General features: G+C 43.5%; 1 protein-coding gene and 1 long non-coding RNA gene across 11 annotated transcripts in view; one reads left to right on the forward strand and one right to left on the reverse strand.

Annotated features, from left to right (window-relative positions):
* Positions 1-19,540, forward strand: part of myt1b (myelin transcription factor 1b) — a 162,636-nt gene that overhangs the window by 125,510 nt on the left and 17,586 nt on the right. For 7 of the 10 annotated variants that reach the window (XM_061793462.1, XM_061793510.1, XM_061793521.1 and 4 more), the window contains 9 exons: positions 3,618-3,672; positions 4,980-5,010; positions 5,998-6,060; positions 7,195-7,553; positions 8,176-9,222; positions 12,013-12,147; positions 12,990-13,080; positions 13,296-13,409; positions 17,752-17,966. In XM_061793462.1, the coding sequence (XP_061649446.1) occupies positions 3,618-3,672; positions 4,980-5,010; positions 5,998-6,060; positions 7,195-7,553; positions 8,176-9,222; positions 12,013-12,147; positions 12,990-13,080; positions 13,296-13,409; positions 17,752-17,966 (2,110 nt within the window). The remainder of the gene's footprint in view (positions 1-3,617; positions 3,673-4,979; positions 5,011-5,997; positions 6,061-7,194; positions 7,554-8,175; positions 9,223-12,012; positions 12,148-12,989; positions 13,081-13,295; positions 13,410-17,751; positions 17,967-19,540) is intronic. The other 3 variants (XM_061793480.1, XM_061793500.1, XM_061793543.1) reach the window with 3 other exon arrangements.
* On the reverse strand, positions 169-18,762 carry LOC133487246 (uncharacterized). The gene is made up of 3 exons (XR_009791271.1): positions 18,595-18,762; positions 1,303-1,466; positions 169-942 (listed from the first exon to the last, which is right to left on the reverse strand). It is a non-coding gene; the product is annotated as an uncharacterized LOC133487246 (long non-coding RNA).

The raw sequence follows: 19,540 nt of genomic DNA on the forward strand, positions 1-19,540 counted from the left end.
TAACTTTGTCAAAAGCTTGGCCCCAGAACATCCATCCATCCATCCATTTTCTGAGCCGCTTCTCCTCACTAGGGTCGCGGGCGTGCTGGAGCCTATCCCAGCTGTCATCGGGCAGGAGGCGGGGTACACCCTGAACTGGTTGCCAGCCAATCGCAGGGCACATACAAACCAACAACCATTCGCACTCACAGTCATGCCTACGGGCAATTTAGAGTCTCCAATTCATGCATGTTTTTGGGATGTGGGAGGAAACCGGAGTGCCCGGAGAAAACCCACGCAGGCACGGGGAGAACATGCAAACTCCACACAGGCGGGGCCAGGGATTGAACCCTGGTCCTCAGAACTGTGAGGCAGACGCTCTAACCAGTCGGCCACCGTGCCGCCGCCCCAGAACAATAAAAGAAAAAAGTATCCACAGCACTCCCAAAATTAAACAATTTATTTCCCTCTACCTACCAAGTTGTTTTTCTTAATGCAACACAAACAAATAAATAGATTGAAAGTACTGTACCTTTTTTTAGTATTGTCATTTTATTACATTCTTATTATTACAGCTTTATAAAACATGTCATCTTACATTGTTACATTTCATTTCAGTTTTCAATAGTAGGCTGTGAGAAATGAGTGGTACTGCCTCATTGTTATGCATATGTGGACCATTAGGAAAACCCACTTACAGTAACTTGCATTTGTGATCCGAGTCCATGGGCGACTAATGGCGAGTAGGAGGTCTGCTCTTTTGCTCTTGCTCTTCAATGAAGAGAGTAAGACATACTTAGCCCTCCTCCCGCCGCGCTACTGCTTTGTCTTGTGTGTCTTGGTTACTCAAATGAAACCAAGGAAGGGCTTGTTTTGAGCCAATCCAAGACGGATGCTGCCTGGCGTGGTCAGCACCGGTGAAGAGAAGTGCGAAGTGCCCCTCTCATCCGGTATATGCGCAGCCTACTCCCGCATTTGGCCGAACAGGTCGGGTGAATGGCGAAAGAGAACGGAACAAAGACACAGCAGGAACTTTAAACGTCTACAATGTCTTTTTTTAAACACAAGATGTCACCGCAGAACCTCCAAAGATGACAATATTCCATATTTACGCTTCGTTGGTGTTCACATGTATCATATTGACGATATGATATCGTGGTTGTATTTGTGTATTTGTATGATATACATATACATTTGTAACTTTTGTCTGAAGACACCAGCCATAAAGAAAACACAGTTTTAGCAAGTTTGGCTTGAAAAAAAATCATGTCATCAAACTGTAGTCATGCTCATTCACGTAGCATACAAAGGAAGTCCACTAACCTGTTTTCTGGGTTTGGTCATGTGACGTTCCGCATATAGCGGATTGGCAGCTGGTGCCTGCGGGTCCTTTTTGGTGATGCCAGTCTTCCGTCACCAGTTGCAATAAGTCCTTGGAACTCTCTTTTCTCTCCCTCTCTCTCTATCTCGCTCTCTCCCATGTAAACCTAAAAATGAATGAAAGAGTCATTAATTTGAGCCAAGAGACGAAGGGTGACCTTCTCTCTGAAGTCATTGCCCCCAGCGAGACATTTACATAGAGCTGTGACAGTGTAGAGCAAAACCCTCCTACACCAAGGCATCACACAAAACGTAATTGAGAATGTACAACACAGCCTGTAGGGATGAGCTGTGCGTTCCACCTTGTGCTTTTATTCTTCCATTCCGCATTACATTTCACAGGAGTTTAAGTCACACATGATATGCTGCGAATGTCACACACTTCCATTCACACTTGGACTCAATATTCTCTCTTTCATCCCCTCCTTCTCTCTTTTATGCATGAGATTTTGCCAGTTCTGTGCACATTGTACAAGGGGTCTTGCTTAAGAGACAACAAGGTACAAAGGACAAGTTTGAACATACATTAGAAGTGGCCCCTTTCAAAGAGATTATGAAAATCAGGTGAAGGCCCGCCCTGCTGCATTAGGATCCACTCACTATGACTTTGTACACATACAAATTTAATGAGTTGGAATTGAGAAAAGGGACGGACGGGAAGAAGAAAAGAACTCGGATGTGCTTACCAATTTAAATGTGCGTAGCTATGGTTACACAAACATGAAAGCAGTAGATGCCCTTTCCTGACGGCTGATCGGTTTGAGCAGAAGCCATTTGGAAGAAATGGGGGAAAGAAAGCAAGCAAAGCAAGCAAAGACCTTCTCTTACACCCATTTAGTTAGTTCAATAGCATTATTTACATCTGTACCCATCCACCTACTTTGGTTTGGTCTGTACAGTACACCATTTCATTCATCTGCTTTTAAACTCCAATACCAAGCCCAGCTAATTGATTGGGTACATTCACAGAACGGCCCATTTGTGTGAGGGAGCGCACGCACATTCAGGGAAACACTTCACACTGCACTCTTATCCACTCAGCTCCTCGTTGCAAGTCTGGTACAAAGAGAGTCGACTACTTCCTTCAGATGGGGTACAAAGCTGCGGCTTGTTGCACAACTTCACACTAACAGGACCTGATCTAAAAGAGTGGCAGAAAGCGGGCGCAGGCCAAGGCCATGGAAGCCGCGCGCAGAAGGGACTTTTTCTGTCTGCACCTGTACCTCCGGCCTCACTCTAAAGGCTAATGAAAGCTTACCCCGGGTGAAAAAAAGCCCTTATCGACAACAACAACATGCTTCATCGTCTTCTCATCCCTCGTTCGCTCCTTCTTTTCATAAGTAGTCTATAAGCAGGAAAGGGTCTTTGCCAAAAAGAGAGAGGGAAAGGGGGAAAGGGGGAAAACTAAGAGGAGAAGCGGGGCCTTGTCTTCGAATCCCGCTGTGGTGATGGCGGCTTGATGATCGAGGGAACACAAAGGAGTTAAGTGCCTGGGCAAAGAGGGGGTCGGGGTGGGGTGGGATGGGGTGTGCGGTAGCTTTACAGGAGCTCGGAAGTGGAAAACATGAGGAAAGAAAAAAGAAGGGGCAAACCTGTGATAAAATAAAGTCCAGTAATCAAAGCTGATGACAGCTTTGGAGTGCAGCACTAAGGAGGTGTGACCCTCTGTCAAAGTGTGTGTGTGTGTGTGTGTACTGGGTTAACACCTGCTCTTTTGTGGCTTAAAAGCCGAGCTAGGACTAAGCGGTGCACACACACACACACACACACACACACACAAGGACAATTTCACTTCATACAAGTGTTATTTAAGCAGCCTTTAGCGGATGTATGATTTTGCATCATGAATATAATATTCAAAGTTCTGATTTCCAATGCTCCCACTCACTCATGGTTGTGGCACCTGTGCAGCCAGGGCCGCCTGCCTCCTGTGTAATACACAAACATGTTCGCCACACACTGCTGCCAATTGCATGTGGTGTAATGGAGGGCGTGGAAAGGGAGGGAATTTTAAAAGTAACTTGGGCTCCCACTCTAAAAGCCCACACTTGTCTCTCTCTATTCATACAATAAGAAGGCACAACGGTATATCTTGACCCCATACCCCCAACCCACCAGTTCAGAAACCATGTATGACGAAGGACTTTCAGAAATGATTACTTCTGTCATTATTTCAGCTTCATTAATTGAGAATTGATTGACTCTCTCGCTCTCTCTCTCTCTCTCTCTCTCTCTCTCTCTCTCTCTCTCCCCCTCAGATGAGTGTAGAAAGTGATGACAAGCGAACTCGCACTCGGTCCAAGGGAATCAGAGGTGAGCATCATTTCTCTTTGTTAGGTCAGGTCATGTCTGTTTGCATTAAAACACAAAAACGTTGTCATAATTAACAATGTCAGAAAATATAGAAATGGGTAGGATATTGTCCAACCCATGAAAACTCACAAGTGTAAGAATGATCCTGAAGAACAAACACGAAAATTCTCTGAAGGTCTGAGCCTGAATGGCTTCAACTTGTGTGGAATTTGCATTTTCACCCTGTGCTTGAGTGTTTTTCTGCTTTCTTCTACAGTCGAGCAACTTGTCTGTCAAATTCATTTAAGATTCGAAATAGTCTGGAGGTGTTAGTCTGATTTGTTGTCTCTATGTGTAAGTCCTGTGACTGACTGGCAATCAGTCCGACTGAAGATTTCAACAGCTCACAAGCATTTCCACTATTTTCTAACTTTGTACAGCCCAAATAAAAAACTATTTAACTGGGTTGTCGTACAGTTCCATATCGAATGCAGTTAATTGCATTCTTGCTGAGATTTAAGTGAAAGGTTTGCTGCCTTTAGTTGTTTAGAAGCATTGTGGCCGAGCTGCAGTTCAGATTCATCTCTACGGAATGATGAAAGAAGGAGAAACTGAGATGCTTCATAAACACACACACACACGCACGCACTATGTGTCTGGTGGTGTATCTCGATACAGTATGTGGGGTATTTTTGACATGTGATTAACGCATGAGATATTGGAGCCCTGGCTCAATTCTCCAGAGTTGTATTGTTTTCTGATTTGCACCAAATGAAAATGTAATATTTCTCCAAACTCACTCTGTTGCTAAACTCTCATGCGATGCTGTCAGCCAGCTGACAGTGATGTGTGTGCTGATGGACAGCCCAGCTTGATTTGTGTTTTCAAGGCAATTACTTTAATTTGACCCTGGAAAACAGTGATATTTTTGTTATTGTTAATGTGTGTTTTCTTTTAATCTGCCCACTGAGTCCATCTAAAATGCAATAATTCATAATTTTCTTTCTTGCTGATGTCTGCATATGATTGTCACATTCACTTTTTTTTCGTTCGCTTATACTTGTGTTTGTTTTTATGCTTGCCTTTGTTAGATAAAGTACTGTATGTGTGTTTATACAATATGTGAACTGGGGAGTGTGTCGGTGTTTGGCTCAGCAGTGTGCAAGCCTTTATGTGGAAGCCTCATGGGATTTGTATGCATTTGTGATTTATTGATCAGATTTTTTTTAGCTGCACAGATTTCGGAACACTAGCTCACCTTTGTCTACCCCCCCCCCCCCCCCCCCCCTCACCCCCCATTCTTTCTCTCCTCCTCCTCGTTCTTTCAGTTCCTATTGAGCATGTAGGACAGGAGCTGAGGTAAGAAAACACCTTCCTCTTCATTTTCTATAAAGTTGTTTTATATGCAAGCAAAGCAAAGTAGCATAGCAAAATAGCAAAGCACCCTCGGCACTCTGCTTCTTTAGGTGAAGCTCCATATTAGTACAGTAATTTTTTTTAGTTCTTATCTCTTCTAAGCTTCTGCTCAATGCCTCAAACTGGCTATTGATTTCCTTCTGCATTTTGCTATTTCCCGCTATGAACACACATTAGATCCAATGCAAGGGGCATATGATCTCTGCAAAAACAGATGAAGGATCCAGGAGGAGCTGCAACACGTCCTCCTCTTCTCATTGTACCTACGTCATGGCTTTTAGGGCTCGCTAGTCGTACAGCTCCATGTCCTTTCTCCTCTTCCTGCCTTCTGAATGATTGCCACGTCTATACATTTTGATAGTCTTCACCCAAACGTTGCCCTGTGCTCCGAACGCCCAAAATAAATAAACACTAGGCCCTCAATGTAAATCCAGATGTTGTTTTTTCATATTAAGGATAATTGGAGTAAGAAAGAGGAATAGTTGGGGTATGTTAATGAAAATTGAAATGAACCATCCTGAGGGGTCATAGCAACCTGCATCAGAGGGAGTGAGTGAAGGGACAGAGATGGTGGGGTAGGTGGGCTGTTTGCCTGATGATAGTGATGGTGAGGAGAGCAGAGCAGGGGAAATTACAGCAGGTCTTGGGTGATCATTATCACTCATGGTAACAGGATATAGGCCAGGCTTGATGTACGACACAATATTATGTTCTCCCGGCTTAATGCCACCTGCATTCATGCATCATGTGGATACATATCAGCGACCAAGTGTGCCTTTGTGCATGTGCATCCCTGTGCCGTGTGTGCTTGCTTTGCATGCCTTTGTTTTGTGGAGGGGGGGTTTGCTTCCAGTCACTGTCATTAATTTTGCTTGATAACTACAATACACCACGTCTTAAACATATTTACCCTCCATCCATCCCATCCAGCTGCCCCACCCCTGGATGCAATGGCTCTGGCCATATCAGTGGGAGATACTCACGACACAGAAGGTAGGGCAGATTAAAAAAAAAAAAAACAAAAACAAAAACCAAAAAAAAAAAACCCCAAAAAAAACTGTCTGTCCTTCTTTGTCTGTTTGCCTGTCCTCATCATCGCTGATCCATACCATCATGCTTTCTTGGGAGAATTGTTTTTGTAAATCTTTAGTAAGATGACATCACAGTTAAACTTACATAGGTCATGACAGACAACATCCTGATATCGTACACTCTCAGCAATGAGGGGAAATATGTTCTGTCTCTCAAAGTACCTTCTACTAATCTACCACATATTATATTTCTAAAAGAAAAAAAAGAAATCTGTGTAGCGTAAACATTTCCACGAAAAAATTGAGCGCCAAAAGCTTGCCTCATGAATTACCTTAAAAGTTTTCTCATTCTTAATTGTGAGTAGGATCCATATGCAAGTAGCAAAGTGGAAACACAACAGTGATCGTCAAACCCCACAGGCTCATATGAGTCTTTAACCTTGACTCTTTCAGCAAAAGACTCAAATTGGGAGATGCAGCCATTCTATTTACAATTCCTGAGCATCTTGACCTAAGTACATGTGGCATCAGTTCAAAACCACAGTTCTCAGACCTTGAGACAAACTTTTGACTGACTTTTATTTATAGCTGCTGAAGGATCTTATATACAATAAATCACACTGAAAAAGAGCACAAACACTGCAGCAGTGAAAAGTGATTTTTTTCATGTTCCATCCAGCTACGATCCTCCTCGTGTGTCTCGCTCACTCTCACGAGAGCTCCTGAGAGCAGGCAGCTCACTGACTTGTGACTCCTCTTTATTGTGTCGCAGAGATTAGCTATCTGTTTACATATGTAGTCATTCAGCGGGCAATTTCAAATGCACTTTGTTTATAGATCCTCCTTCAATCTTACTCGCTGTCTCCCAGGTGAGAATAAGGGGGAGTTTATTGGATTTCACCCTCTGTTGCCTCCCTCGCTGCTCTCGCCATACAAGTTGTTCATTAAACGTTTCACTCAATTGGCTGAGTTTGGTTGCCATATCTGATAGTGAGTGAGCATGGCGCCCTCCTCAGGCTCTCTTCAAGTCCACTCTCCAGCATGACTTCAATCATACACAATTGTCTTCTCTCTTTCCTCCCATCTCTCCTGTTAGCATTCTGGGATGCCCCTTAGCCAGAAAGCGCCGACTTGAGGAGGCAGAGGCAGAGCAGGAACAGGAAATGGAGCGGCCGACATCCAAGAGGAAGTCCCACCCCCTCAAACTGGCTCTGGATGAGGGTTTCAGCGCAGAAAGTGATGTCAGTAGTGAAGGTGAGGGAGAGGGCGAGACGGATGGAGAGAACAGAAGCAGAAGCAAGGAGGATGAGGACGATATTGACACTGCTGCAGTGGAAGAGAAGACTGTGGAAGACCTAAAACATGAAGGACAAACAAATGGACAAGATGAGGAGACACAGAGTCAGCAAAAGGAGGAAGAGGAGAGGGAAGAATCAGCAAATCGTAAGGACTTAGGTTAGTCTTCTCACACTCATTTTAGGGTCTTCCACAGTTTGATCAAAACAATAATCTTAGATTACCTTGAATATAATTTTAGAGTATATAATTGTCATGTGGTTATCACATCCGCATCACAGTACTGAGGTTTGGGGTTCCACACTCCATCCTTCTTGCGTGGGGTTTATATGTCCTCCCCATGCGTGGGTGGGTTTTCTCCCGGTACTCCGGCTTCCTCCCATGTTCCAAAAACATATGTTCATTGAAGGCACTAAATTGTGAATGTGAGTGTGATGGCTGTTTGTCTATATGTGTCCTGCAATTGGCTTGCGACCAGTCCAGGGTATCCCGCTTCATAGGCTCAACTCACCCATGACCCTAATTCGGATAAGCGGTACATAAAATGGGATGGATGGAAATGGTTAAAATATTTATCACGTCCTAAATGTTCTTCCAAAGTATCAGACTCGATCTTAGAAAACCCTGCTGACCTCACTATGTCATCACCAGAGGTACTTTTCCTCCTTTAGTCTTGAGAAAAAGCTTTCTTTTTACTTGTAGTGCTGCATTCATTCTCATTATCAAGCTAAAGTTTATTTCAATGGACATTTGGCACATAGAACTGTCTCTGTATTCACAGAAGAAGAGTGTGTCATCATTGAGCCTCCAATGACACAGGAGTGTCAGTCTCCTTCTCTGAATGCTGAAGAAGTGGCCAACTCTCTCCTCCACCTCGGCCGAGTCCCTGCTACCGGTAACGACAACGATGCTCCAACTGTGGCAGCCCCGCAGCCTGTTGCTATGGAGACTGAGGGGAATGTCACCGTGACAGTTGAACACAATGAAAAAGTAAAGGAGCAGCATGGTGGGAAAACGGCTGAGGCAGAGGAAGGCGTAGTAGGCAGAGGTCACGACATGGAAGAGGCGACAGAGGAGGAGTTGGTGGATGACCGAGGAGAGCAAGAACCTCTTGCCAAGGAGGTCCACCATGAACCCACAGCAGATGAAAAGGAGGAGACAGCAGTGTCAGCACAGCAGAGAAAGAACACACCAGAAGAGGAGGAGAAAGATGAGGAGGTGAACCCAAATGTACCAACTGCTGTCCGCACCAGCACCAGCACCACAGCAGCTCAGGGACCACGCATCAAGACTGAAGACCACAGGGTCAGTCCTCTGGAGGACTACAACACACATGACAACTACGGCGTGACTACAGCCACTCCACTTGAGAGTTATGACTCCCACAAACCACTTCATAACTACAAGGCCTGCCTTCCTTTAAACTACATCTCCCACGTGGCCAGTCCACTTGAGAACTACTCACCAAATCCCAGAGGGGATAACTTTCAAATCCACAAAGTCTCCCACTCTGCTTCCCCTGACATTATCGAGGTGCATTCTGACAAGTCTGATGAGAAAGACTTTGATGATGTAGATGGTGACAATGAGCACGATGACGAGGACAGCCTCTCCCAGCGCTCCACCGTCACAGATGAGTCCGAGTTGTTTGACATGACCCGAGGGAACCTGGGCCTCCTCGAGCAAGCCATTGCTCTCAAGGCGGAGCAGGTGAAGCCGGCCGGGCCCAGGGAGCTGCTAGGTGTGCCCGATATACAGCATCACAGATATTTCACCATGGAAGACCGGCCTAAGCACCTTGATGTCATCAGAAAGAGCTACTTCAAAGGTAGGACAGACTACACAAACAAAGCAGAAACTTCCTTAGACATGACAGTTGTTGGTAGGTTGGACTGCATGTGATTGTGATCATTGGGTTTTCATAAACAAATAATTTATACTATAGATTACTAAATATTTGTAATTCTTGTACCACTAAGTATGAACAGACAGCCTACAGTATATCTGTTGTTGTATCTTGTGATACAATAAAGAGTGGCTATAATTCTAATAGTCTACTTATACACAAGTGTAGTTTAGTGTGTAAAAAAAACTGTGTCACAGTTATACAATATGACTAGATCCAATCCCAAAAGATGTGCCTCCTGTGCATAAGTGGTGGCCATGTTGAATGTGGGGTATTGACGTGGGGGTCATGTGATGATGGTTATATCTATTGTCTAATGTGCGGAGAGCGCAGCAGATAGACAGAGGCATGGCTGCTGTGTTAGTCTCTGGAGTCTGGAACATGCTATTTTTAGTACAACAACAGTTTTTTTTGTCAAGCCGTTTGCCTTTGGCAACAGATTTGGAACTAAGAAGCACACTAATTCCCAGTGTCTCATGAAAGCAACTCGCCTATGATGAGTACTGTACGTCAACAATGTCACCATGAGCAAGCACACCTGCGTGGTAAGTTTGGATAAAATGTGAAACTTTCCAACATTTTCAAGCTTTTTTTAAATATTGACTTACAATAACTTTGTACTTTACTGGGCATTTTAGGCCATGAAAAAAAATCTAAAAAAACAATAATTTTGTACTGAAGTGCAATATGGGTGCATACGGCGTCAAAGAAAAGGTGCTTCAGTGTAACAGAAAATCGGCTATATCGAACGAACTCCCGCCCCAATTAGTCCAGTCTATTGAGGTTCCACTGTACTAGGATGTAGGACATTAGGCTTAATTTTATTTGATAAAACAAGTTTATTCCTGGCGGCATGGTGACCGACTAGTTAGAGCGTCAGCCTCACAGTTCTGAGGACACGGGTTCAATCCCCAGCCCCGCCTGTGTGGAGTTTGCATGTTCTCTCCGTGCCTGCGTGGTGTTAACTTTTTTAAATTAAAAAAATATTTAACCTGAAAATGTGGTGTTTTTTTTTTTGTGGGGGGCTGGAACAGATTAATGGTATTTTAATATTTTAATGGGGAAATTAATTTAATGTACAAGCAAATTGAGTCACAGAACGACTAAAACTTGTACGTCTATGTACCGCGGTACCTTCTTTCTATTGTTGTTGATATTTTGGTTTATGTTTTGTTTGATATTTTTATCCTGAAAAGTGGTACACTATACAGTATATAATTCAGTGCGTATGATCACAAGATTTGTGATACCATTATTATAGAACTATTATTCTATACAACGAAATGTTCAAGTACACCAGTAGCACCGTGTCATGTACCAAGTGAACTCGAGGCGTAGCAATGAATCACAAAGCCTGCTAAAGATCAACAACCTTGCTCTACTATTATGACAGAAGAAGACGAGAGAAGGCTTAGGAGAGCCGGGAGCATGCGAGCAAGAGAGAAAGCCAAGGAAAGGCCGAAGCACAGGTTGTTTGTTTATGTGTGATGGAGGCTTGTATTTCTCAGTTAGCACACTGCCCTCTCATCATGCTCCTCTCTCGATCAGCAGTACTGTTATTACATGCCTGCTAGTGTTGCCCTCTCCTTGGCCTCCCCTCCCTCCTGTGGTGATGTTCTTGTACTGCTCAACCTTAATTAGGGGATGCATGTCTCATTAACATTCAATTTGAAGGCCAATAGAGCATCACACCATCCTCTTGCTGCTCTTTCCGTGCTCCGACGCCAATGGCGCTTACCTCCAGTAGCAGGAAAGAACAATGTTCGTTGTTAATTGTGTATAACATGTTGTTGAGAGACTGCTGCAGTCTCACCAGACACTTTATTATAGGCCTGGACAATGTAATGAGATTCAAAATGAGAGCTGAATCATATTCTAATCTAATAATGCTTGCTTTTGGTTGACTGTCAGAGATGTAGGGTATTTATTTTACATGGGTTATGAATGCCTGAGCTTTTGCACTCCGAGCGCACTCTGCTACACTCTGGTCCATTTGGAAACTCAGAGTGTTGTTGGAATGTGCTGTTCGGTTATTCAGAGCGCCACAGTCTGGCAGTGGCTGAGCGTACTCTGGCCCATGTGACTGGGGAGACACAGCGGCAGGGCAGCAGGCAGGACAAGCATGGAAGCTGTTCAAGCAAGATGTAAGGGTTGTTGGCTAACGGGGGATTTGAGCCACCTCATTCACTATTCCTGCACTCAAGTTCCTAAATTCCAAGAAAGGGAGCACGCTCTGCCTGTCAGAACACTCGCGCTATCAGAGTAGAGTGAGGGCGTCAGATTGAATTTTCCGAACACACCCTGTATTGTTAACACTGCTGACAGTTAAAATATCTTATAGTATCTTAAAATACATCGTTACAGGATCTAACCCCTGGTATGTGGAAATGTTCAAACCCGTCAACTTTGATTCAGTTATCTAACATAATATATTAAACATATGGCAGACATTGTGATAAAGGTATTAAAGACAATAAAATGTCATATTGCCTGAAAACAGACACACATAATACAAGAAGAACGGATACAGATGGCGCCTTTGCACGGTCAAAACACAAAATACACTACTGTATGTCTAGATTTCATGCTCAGCCAAGCAGACTGTCTGATGACATTAACCACTTGCTTTTGTCCTCCTTTCTCATTCCATCCTCCTTTTTGCTCGACTTCACTCTCTGCTTTCTGTAATCTATGCATCATCTCTCTATCTAGAGAGTATTCGGCCAGAGAAGAGGGAGATCAAGTGTCCCACCCCAGGGTGTGACGGAACAGGTCATGTGACTGGCCTGTACCCCCACCACCGTAGCCTGTCAGGCTGCCCTCACAAGGACAGGATCCCCCCTGAGAGTGAGTTTTCTTCTGGATGAACTTAAACAGAGAGGGAACAGTCAAAAGCACTTTACTGTGAATGAAACCTGTTTTCCTTATGCTGACACCAAATTGTATTCACAGAGGTAGTTTAATCCTGATTTTATTCCCAATTGTTCTGTCCCAGGCTGTAAGGTTGCTTTGGTCTCTCAAGCATCAGATTCATAGATCATCCACAGACTGGAAGTATACTAAACTAAGCAGGATGTTAAAATTGTAGCAATATAGGAGTTATTTTTTTCTTCTGTTTTCGTTACTGTTGTGCTATTCTACAGATACTTTACCCATCAAATTGCATCATACTTTAAGTATGATTGCAATACTAGTCAAAACTAAAATAACGCTATCCAGTAGTGTTGAACATTACAGCCAGATAGCGGTAGATTCCTCCTTTCGAGTGAAGTCGCCTGAATAATATGGCAAGTAGTAGACACTTGTTTTGCTGTTAAAATAAAAAAGCCCACTCCAGTTCTGTAGTTGGCCATAATGCTCATTACATGGTGGTTGGCAAGCATCTAACGGAGAGGAAGCATTGGTGTTGTCACACGCAAAAAAAAAATAATTATTGGATCTGATATCAAGCGCTGCACCAAAATGTTTTCCCCTTTCTTTGCCCATTCCACTTTCCCTCCATACAGTTTCTTAGGAATTGGTTAGTTTTTCAGATTATTTGGGTGACAAATAATGTACGTAAATCCATTCATCACAAAAATTATCAGGAGAAAATGGAAAGTTTGAAATATGGGCACAAATGTGGACCAAATAAACCATAGAATGAAAAAAATATACCTTTATGTGTCATTGTGCTCGTGTCTCTTCAGTTCTGGCCATGCATGAGAATGTGCTGAAATGTCCAACTCCTGGCTGCACTGGTCAGGGCCATGTTAACAGCAACCGAAACACACACCGCAGGTATGCACACATAACAGCACCGTGTATGTGCGTACATCTGTTTTTGTTATACGTAGGCAGGGTTTTCAGCCTTTGTGCTATTTGCAAGCTCATATATTTATATACTGTATCCAGGACAGCAGTTGTTGTGTCAGTCCACATCAGTGTGGTGCAGCTTTACATGGTCAGCATTCTTTCTCTAAATATTCATCTTTCTCCTCCTCCAACCTCTCAAGTCTTTCAGGATGTCCCATTGCAGCGGCAGAGAAGTTGTCCAAGACCCACGACAAGCAGATCCCTCAGCCTGGGAGCGACCTCCTCAAAGGAAGTCCCAATGACAGAGTTCTCAGGTGTGTGTCAAAAAATGTCACATCACATCAACAAGCTGAACACATGAATTGATAAGGGTTGGTAAAGCTGACTCTGAATGTGCTAGTACCGTGACTTTTTTGTGTTTTTGTTCACTTTGTATTCATTATTTAAGTACAAAGCACAACCCCAATTCCAATGAAGTTGGAACATTGTGTTAAACACAAATAAAAACAGCATAAAATGATTTGCAAATCATGTTCAACCTATATTTAATCGAATACACTACCAAGACTAAATATTTAATGATCAAACTGATAAACGTTATTGTTTTTAGCAAATAATCATTAACTTAGAATTTTATGCCTGCAACACGTTCTAAAAAAGATGGGACAGGTGGCAAAAAAGACTGAGAAAGTATAAGAATGCTCATCAAACACCTGCTTGGAACATCCCACAGGTGAACAGGCTAATTGGGAACAGGTGGGTGCCATGATTGGGTGTAAAAGGAGCTTCCCTGAATTGCTCAGTCATTCACAAGCAAAAAGGGGGCGAGATTCACCTCTTTGTGAACAAGTGCGTGAGAAAATAGTCGAACAGTTTAAGGACAATGTTCCTCAACGTATAATTGCAAGGAATTTAGGGGGATTTCATCATCTACGGTCCATAATATCATCAAAAGGTTCAGAGAATCTGGAGAAATCACTGCATGTAAGCAGCAAGGCCGAAAACCGACATTGAATGCCCGTGACCTTCGATCCCTCAGGCGGCACTGCATCAAAAACCGACATCAATGTGTAAAGGATATACGCTCAGTTTTTTCCCCGAGTTACTCAGCGGAACAGCGACCGCGGTCCTCGGCGCATGGAAACGGAGACGACGCCATAGAGGGAAGCGAGCCGGCATCCAGGTGGAACTCCGCAAGAGAGGATACAGATTGCCGTTTCCGTCCATTCACCCCGCAAATGTACGCTCCCTACCCAACAAAATGGACGAGCTTCATCCTCTGATAAAGACTTCGGACGTTCCGCCGCCATGTGCTTTACGGAGACCTGGCTTTGTGACGCTGTACCCGATGGCGCCGTCATGCTTCCGGGTTTTCATCTTCACCGAGCAGACCGCATCACAGAGTTATCGGGGAAAACAAAAGGCGGCGGGATATGCTTCTATATCAACGAAAAATGGTGTATGGACGTCACGGAGCTCAGCACACACTGCATTTGGAGTCGCTGTTTTTGAACTGTAAGCCATTCTACTCGCCGCGTGAGTTCGCATCATTCATTCTCGCTGGAGCCTATATTCCGCCTCAAGCTAACACGAACGCCGCACTGCTAATGGTCGCGGAACAAGTCAACGAAATTGAAAAAAAAACACCCGGACTCACCCCTCATTATTCTCGGGGACTTTCACAAAGCTAAACTCAACCACAAACTCCCGAAATACAAGCACATGGACTGTCCCACCAGGGAAAATAACATTTTGGACCACTGCTATACTACGCTAAAAAACGCATACCGTGCCATTCCTAGTGCAGCTCTGGGCTCGTCTGATCACTGCTTAATTCACTTAATACCAACATACAGGCAAGAACTTAAATGCGCGAATCCGACAGTGAAAACAGTGGAAAAGTGGACCAATGAAGCAAAGATGGAACTTCAAAGTGTTTAGACTGCACAGACTGGAGTGTCTTTGAAAATTCAGCTGGCAGCCTGGATGAATATACGGGCACTGTCACATCTTATATCAGTTTCTGTGAAGATGCGTGTGTACCAACAAAGTCATTTTGCACATTCAACAACAACAAGCCGTGGTTCACTGCCAAACTTAAGCAGCTTCGCCAAGCCAAGGAGGACGCATATCAGAGCGGGGACAGGGCCCTGTATAATCGCGTTAGAAAACAGCTGACTAAAGAAATTAACATTGCAAAGAGGAACTATGCAGCAATGTTGGAAAAACAGTTTAGCGCTAACGACTCTAAATCAGTCTGGCATGCATTCCAATCACTGACAAATTACAAGCAACGATCCCCACAAGCTGAGAATAATAGCACACTAGCCAACGACTTGAACAACTTCTACTGCAGATTTGAAAAGGACACTTTCACAACCCACACCCACCCAGCCGCACCACCGACCACAATCACTCCACCGACTTCTGCGTTAACCATCCACGAACAGGATGTGAGACGCATCTTCAAACAACAAAAGATTAACAAAGCGGCAGGCCCAGACCTTGTGTCCCCATCCTGCCTCAAAGTCTGCGCGGACCAGCTCGCCCCAGTCTTCACTAAGATCTTCAATAGATCTCTGGAACTGTGCGAAGTACGATCCTGTTTCAAACGCTCCACCATCATTCCAGTCTCCAAGAAACCTGCAATCTCGGGTCTAAATGACTACAGGCCTGTCGCCTTGACATCTGTGGTCATGAAGTCCTTTGAACGTCTCGCGCTGGACCACCTCAAGAGCGTCAGAGGTCCCCTGCTGGACCCCCTGCAGTTTGCCTACCGAGCAAACAGGTCTGCGGATGATGCAGTCAACATGGGACTGCACTTCATCCTAGAACACCTTGACAGTGCAGAGACCTACGCGAGGATCCTGTTCGTGGACTTCAGCTTAGCGTTCAACACCATCATCCCTGAACTCCTTTCATCCAAGCTGCGACTGACTGGCAACCAGTTCAGGGTGAAGTCCGCCTTTCGCCCGAAGTCAGCTGGTATAGGCTCCAGCGCCCCGCTTTTCAAGCGGTATTGAAAAGGGATGGATGGATGGATTGTATGTAAATTAATAAAGCAGAGCCCAGCTACCCAATACATAACATTCAGTCCAAGAGTTTTATCAAAAAATTTACCTTTACTCACCTTAAATTTTGTTTTTAATCATTGTATCATTGTACACTGAAAAAAAGTATTTTGAATTTGCGTAATTCGAACATGTATACCGGTTGCACATGATTAAAATGTGTTAAACAAATATATATTATCTGATATTATTTTAGGAAAAGATGGGAATATTACACCAGTTTACCACATTTTAACCATGTGCAAATGCAAATTAAGTACCAGTACTTTTCTTTCAATTTTTAGTTAGTAGAGTTTTATAAACCTGCAGCATACCATTTTTTTTCTAATAATTTGCCTCTCTCTCCTCTCTTACACCACAAACACAATGATAAGCAAATTGTTAAAATACATATGTGACAGTTTCAAAACTGTGCATTGCTATCTTTGTAAAGGGAGAAATGTTCATGTCGTGACAATTGTGACGTTGGTTGCCGGGATCTTTATGAGTTTAGTACCTGGCTTGCGGATTGTTGAATTCAGGAAACTCTTGAAGCATCCACTTGGACTGTCTAATCATTAGTGCCACTGTGTTAACATGAATATCTCTTATCTCCCCAGCTGGCCAGGCACCCTCATTATGGCCAAAAGAATGATGATTAGCATAAATGGGACATCTGTATTATGCTAAGTTGCTAAGTCCGTGCTCTTCCTCATTGGTATTTTAATTAATAATGTAGCAAAGATGCTAATTATTCAAGCTACAAGGCATTGTTGGGGGTCACATTAAAGTCAAATCTTCCCTTGGTGTGAAAAGAGCTGAGACGTGTGTGTTGCATGGAACACAAGCGTTCAACATTCAAGCCACGTTTCAATGGAACCCATGTTAATGTGTTTATAAAAAAAGGATCAACCCCCCTGTGATAAATGCTCTTGTAAAAATGGTCTTGTTAGGCCATCTCTTTATTCGCATCCTGTATGAGGACCTTTCTGACAGCATTGTGACTTCAGGCTAGGTCATGTAGCTTATTATTAATTAACATGTGATGGCAGACCACAGACTATATGTAGTATTAGATAGCGAAAGGAGAAGGAGGAAAGGGGGCTGGGCCAAAGGGGGTGGAAAGCTCAGAGATAAGGAGGGGGATGGAGGAAAGGAAAGAAAAAGAGGAAGGTGACCCCACCCCAACACTTCCTTTTACCACTCCCCCTTCTGTTTTTTTCCCTTAGCCTCCTCCTCTTTTCTTTCCCCATCTCCCCCTCACCCTTATGCCTCTTTCAGCTCTATCACTAGATTTACACCAACAGGTCTGACAAAAGCGCTGGCTCTTTAGGAAAACGAGAGGGCTTAAAGCTCATAAATTCCATGCTGTACAGCATGCAAATGTGCCCTCTGCTGATAAGAGAGCTTTTAATCCAGCAGCACTCCCACTAAGTACACTGTTGCCCCTATCTTCCCTCTCTCACTGTCACGCCGTACCCCCCTCTCTTATTCTCTCATTTGTTGTTGTTTTTTGTGTTCTGATTGTGTCATCCTTGACTCCATTTCTTCCTCTATTCTCTCATTAGTGTTTGACCCTGACACGTGCTCCTTGTCATCTTTGTAGGCCCATGTGCTTCGTAAAGCAACTGGAGATGCCCCAGTATGGTAGCTACAGGCCCAACATGGCGCCAACCACACCCCGCGCCAACCTGGCCAAGGAGCTGGAGAAGTACTCCAAGGTGTCCTTCGATTATGCAAGCTTTGATGCTCAAGTGTTTGGGAAGCGTATGCTTGCACCAAAGATGCCCACCAGCGAAACCTCACCCAAAGCCTTCAAAAGTAAGAGAGGACGTACAATCAGCACTTGGCACAGTACAAAAGATGAATTTGAGAATGTTTAACAATGTTATGGTGAATTAAATTAATATTGGGGTTTTTTCACCAACAGTAAAAAAGTTATATTTTCTTCTAGATGTCTCTGGTAACTGACTACTACGAATAAAATAGCTGCCTTTGCAGGTACTTTATAGAAAGAGTTGAACAATACTGCAAAGTAATGTATGTCCACGAAAATAAATCAGAATTGAGCAGGCAGATTTTTGACATTGTGCTTGTTTTGGATCTCATGTAACTGTACAGGTAAATGTGTGTGTGTGTGTGTGTGTGTGTGTGTGTGTGTGTGTGCGTGTGTGTGTGTTTGCGTGTGTGCGTGTGTGCGTGTGTGTGTGTATACAAACACAATGGAAACTCGATAGAACAAACTAATGGGGCAGGGAGTCGTCCGATATAGCCGTTTGTTCGTTATATTGAAGCACTTTTTTTTTAGGCCAAGTGTAGCCATATTACTGTACAGTACAACAGTTTTTGTTCATGGCTTAATACGCACAGTACAGTACAAAGTTATTGGAAATAAATATTTTAAAAAGCTTGAAAATGTTGGAAAGTTACACATTTTATTCAAACTTACCACGTGCTTGGTCATGGTGACATTGTTGAGGTACATAGTCGAGTCGCTTGCATGAGCCCCGAGGAATTAGTGTGCCAAATCTGTTGACAAAAGCAAATGGCTTGGCAACAAAAACTGTTACTGTAACAAAAATAGCATGTTCCAGACTCCGAAGACTTGTGTTTTGTATTCCTGAGAGCCATCCCACTCTCTCTTGCTCTATGCACAAAAGACAATAGATAGAACCATCATCACATGGCCACCACGTCAATGCCCCACATTCAACATGGCCGCCAAGTAGGGATGGGAGGCACGTCTTTTGAAATTGGATCTAGTCATATTGTATATCTGTGACCCGGAAATACGTCAGTCCCATTCTCTGCCTGCATTGCACCATAGCGCCAGTAAACAACAGTGGCCAATACTGGAACTGACAGACTATGGCAACATTATTTTAAGTGAAAAATGGATTTATCAATGTTCCACTGTATATATAAATTAGATACTTTTGTTGGATACTTTCGTGTCATGGTTTCATATTTTTTCGATACAAAAAAAGAGAACATTTCGTGCCTTTTTTAACTTGGAAGCTTATTACCAACATTTGTTTAAACTCAAAAGTACAGTTTTTGAAGGAGATGTATCTAGTGCAGCTATATCTGCATCAGTTTTGCTGTGCATACAAGTCAGAACTAAAAATAGTGCCTTGTAAAAATAACGCGTCCACTCCAGGGTGTAGTCCACCTTTCGCGTGAAGTCAGCTGGGATAGGTTCCAGCTCCCTGCCACCCTGAACAGATTAGTGGAAAAGAAAATGGATGGATGAATGGATAAATGCATCTGAGAAATCACTCATCTTCTGTGGTGCATTCTCAGCAGTAGAATGTATATTAAAAAAGAAATAGCAGAGATATCAGTCTTCTTGGGAAATGTATTTTTATCAAGTAATCGTTTAAACCTGTGGCGAA

The sequence above is a fragment of the Phyllopteryx taeniolatus genome, chromosome 1, assembly GCF_024500385.1.
Source record: "Phyllopteryx taeniolatus isolate TA_2022b chromosome 1, UOR_Ptae_1.2, whole genome shotgun sequence".
In the NCBI taxonomy this organism is placed as follows: domain Eukaryota; kingdom Metazoa; phylum Chordata; class Actinopteri; order Syngnathiformes; family Syngnathidae; genus Phyllopteryx; species Phyllopteryx taeniolatus.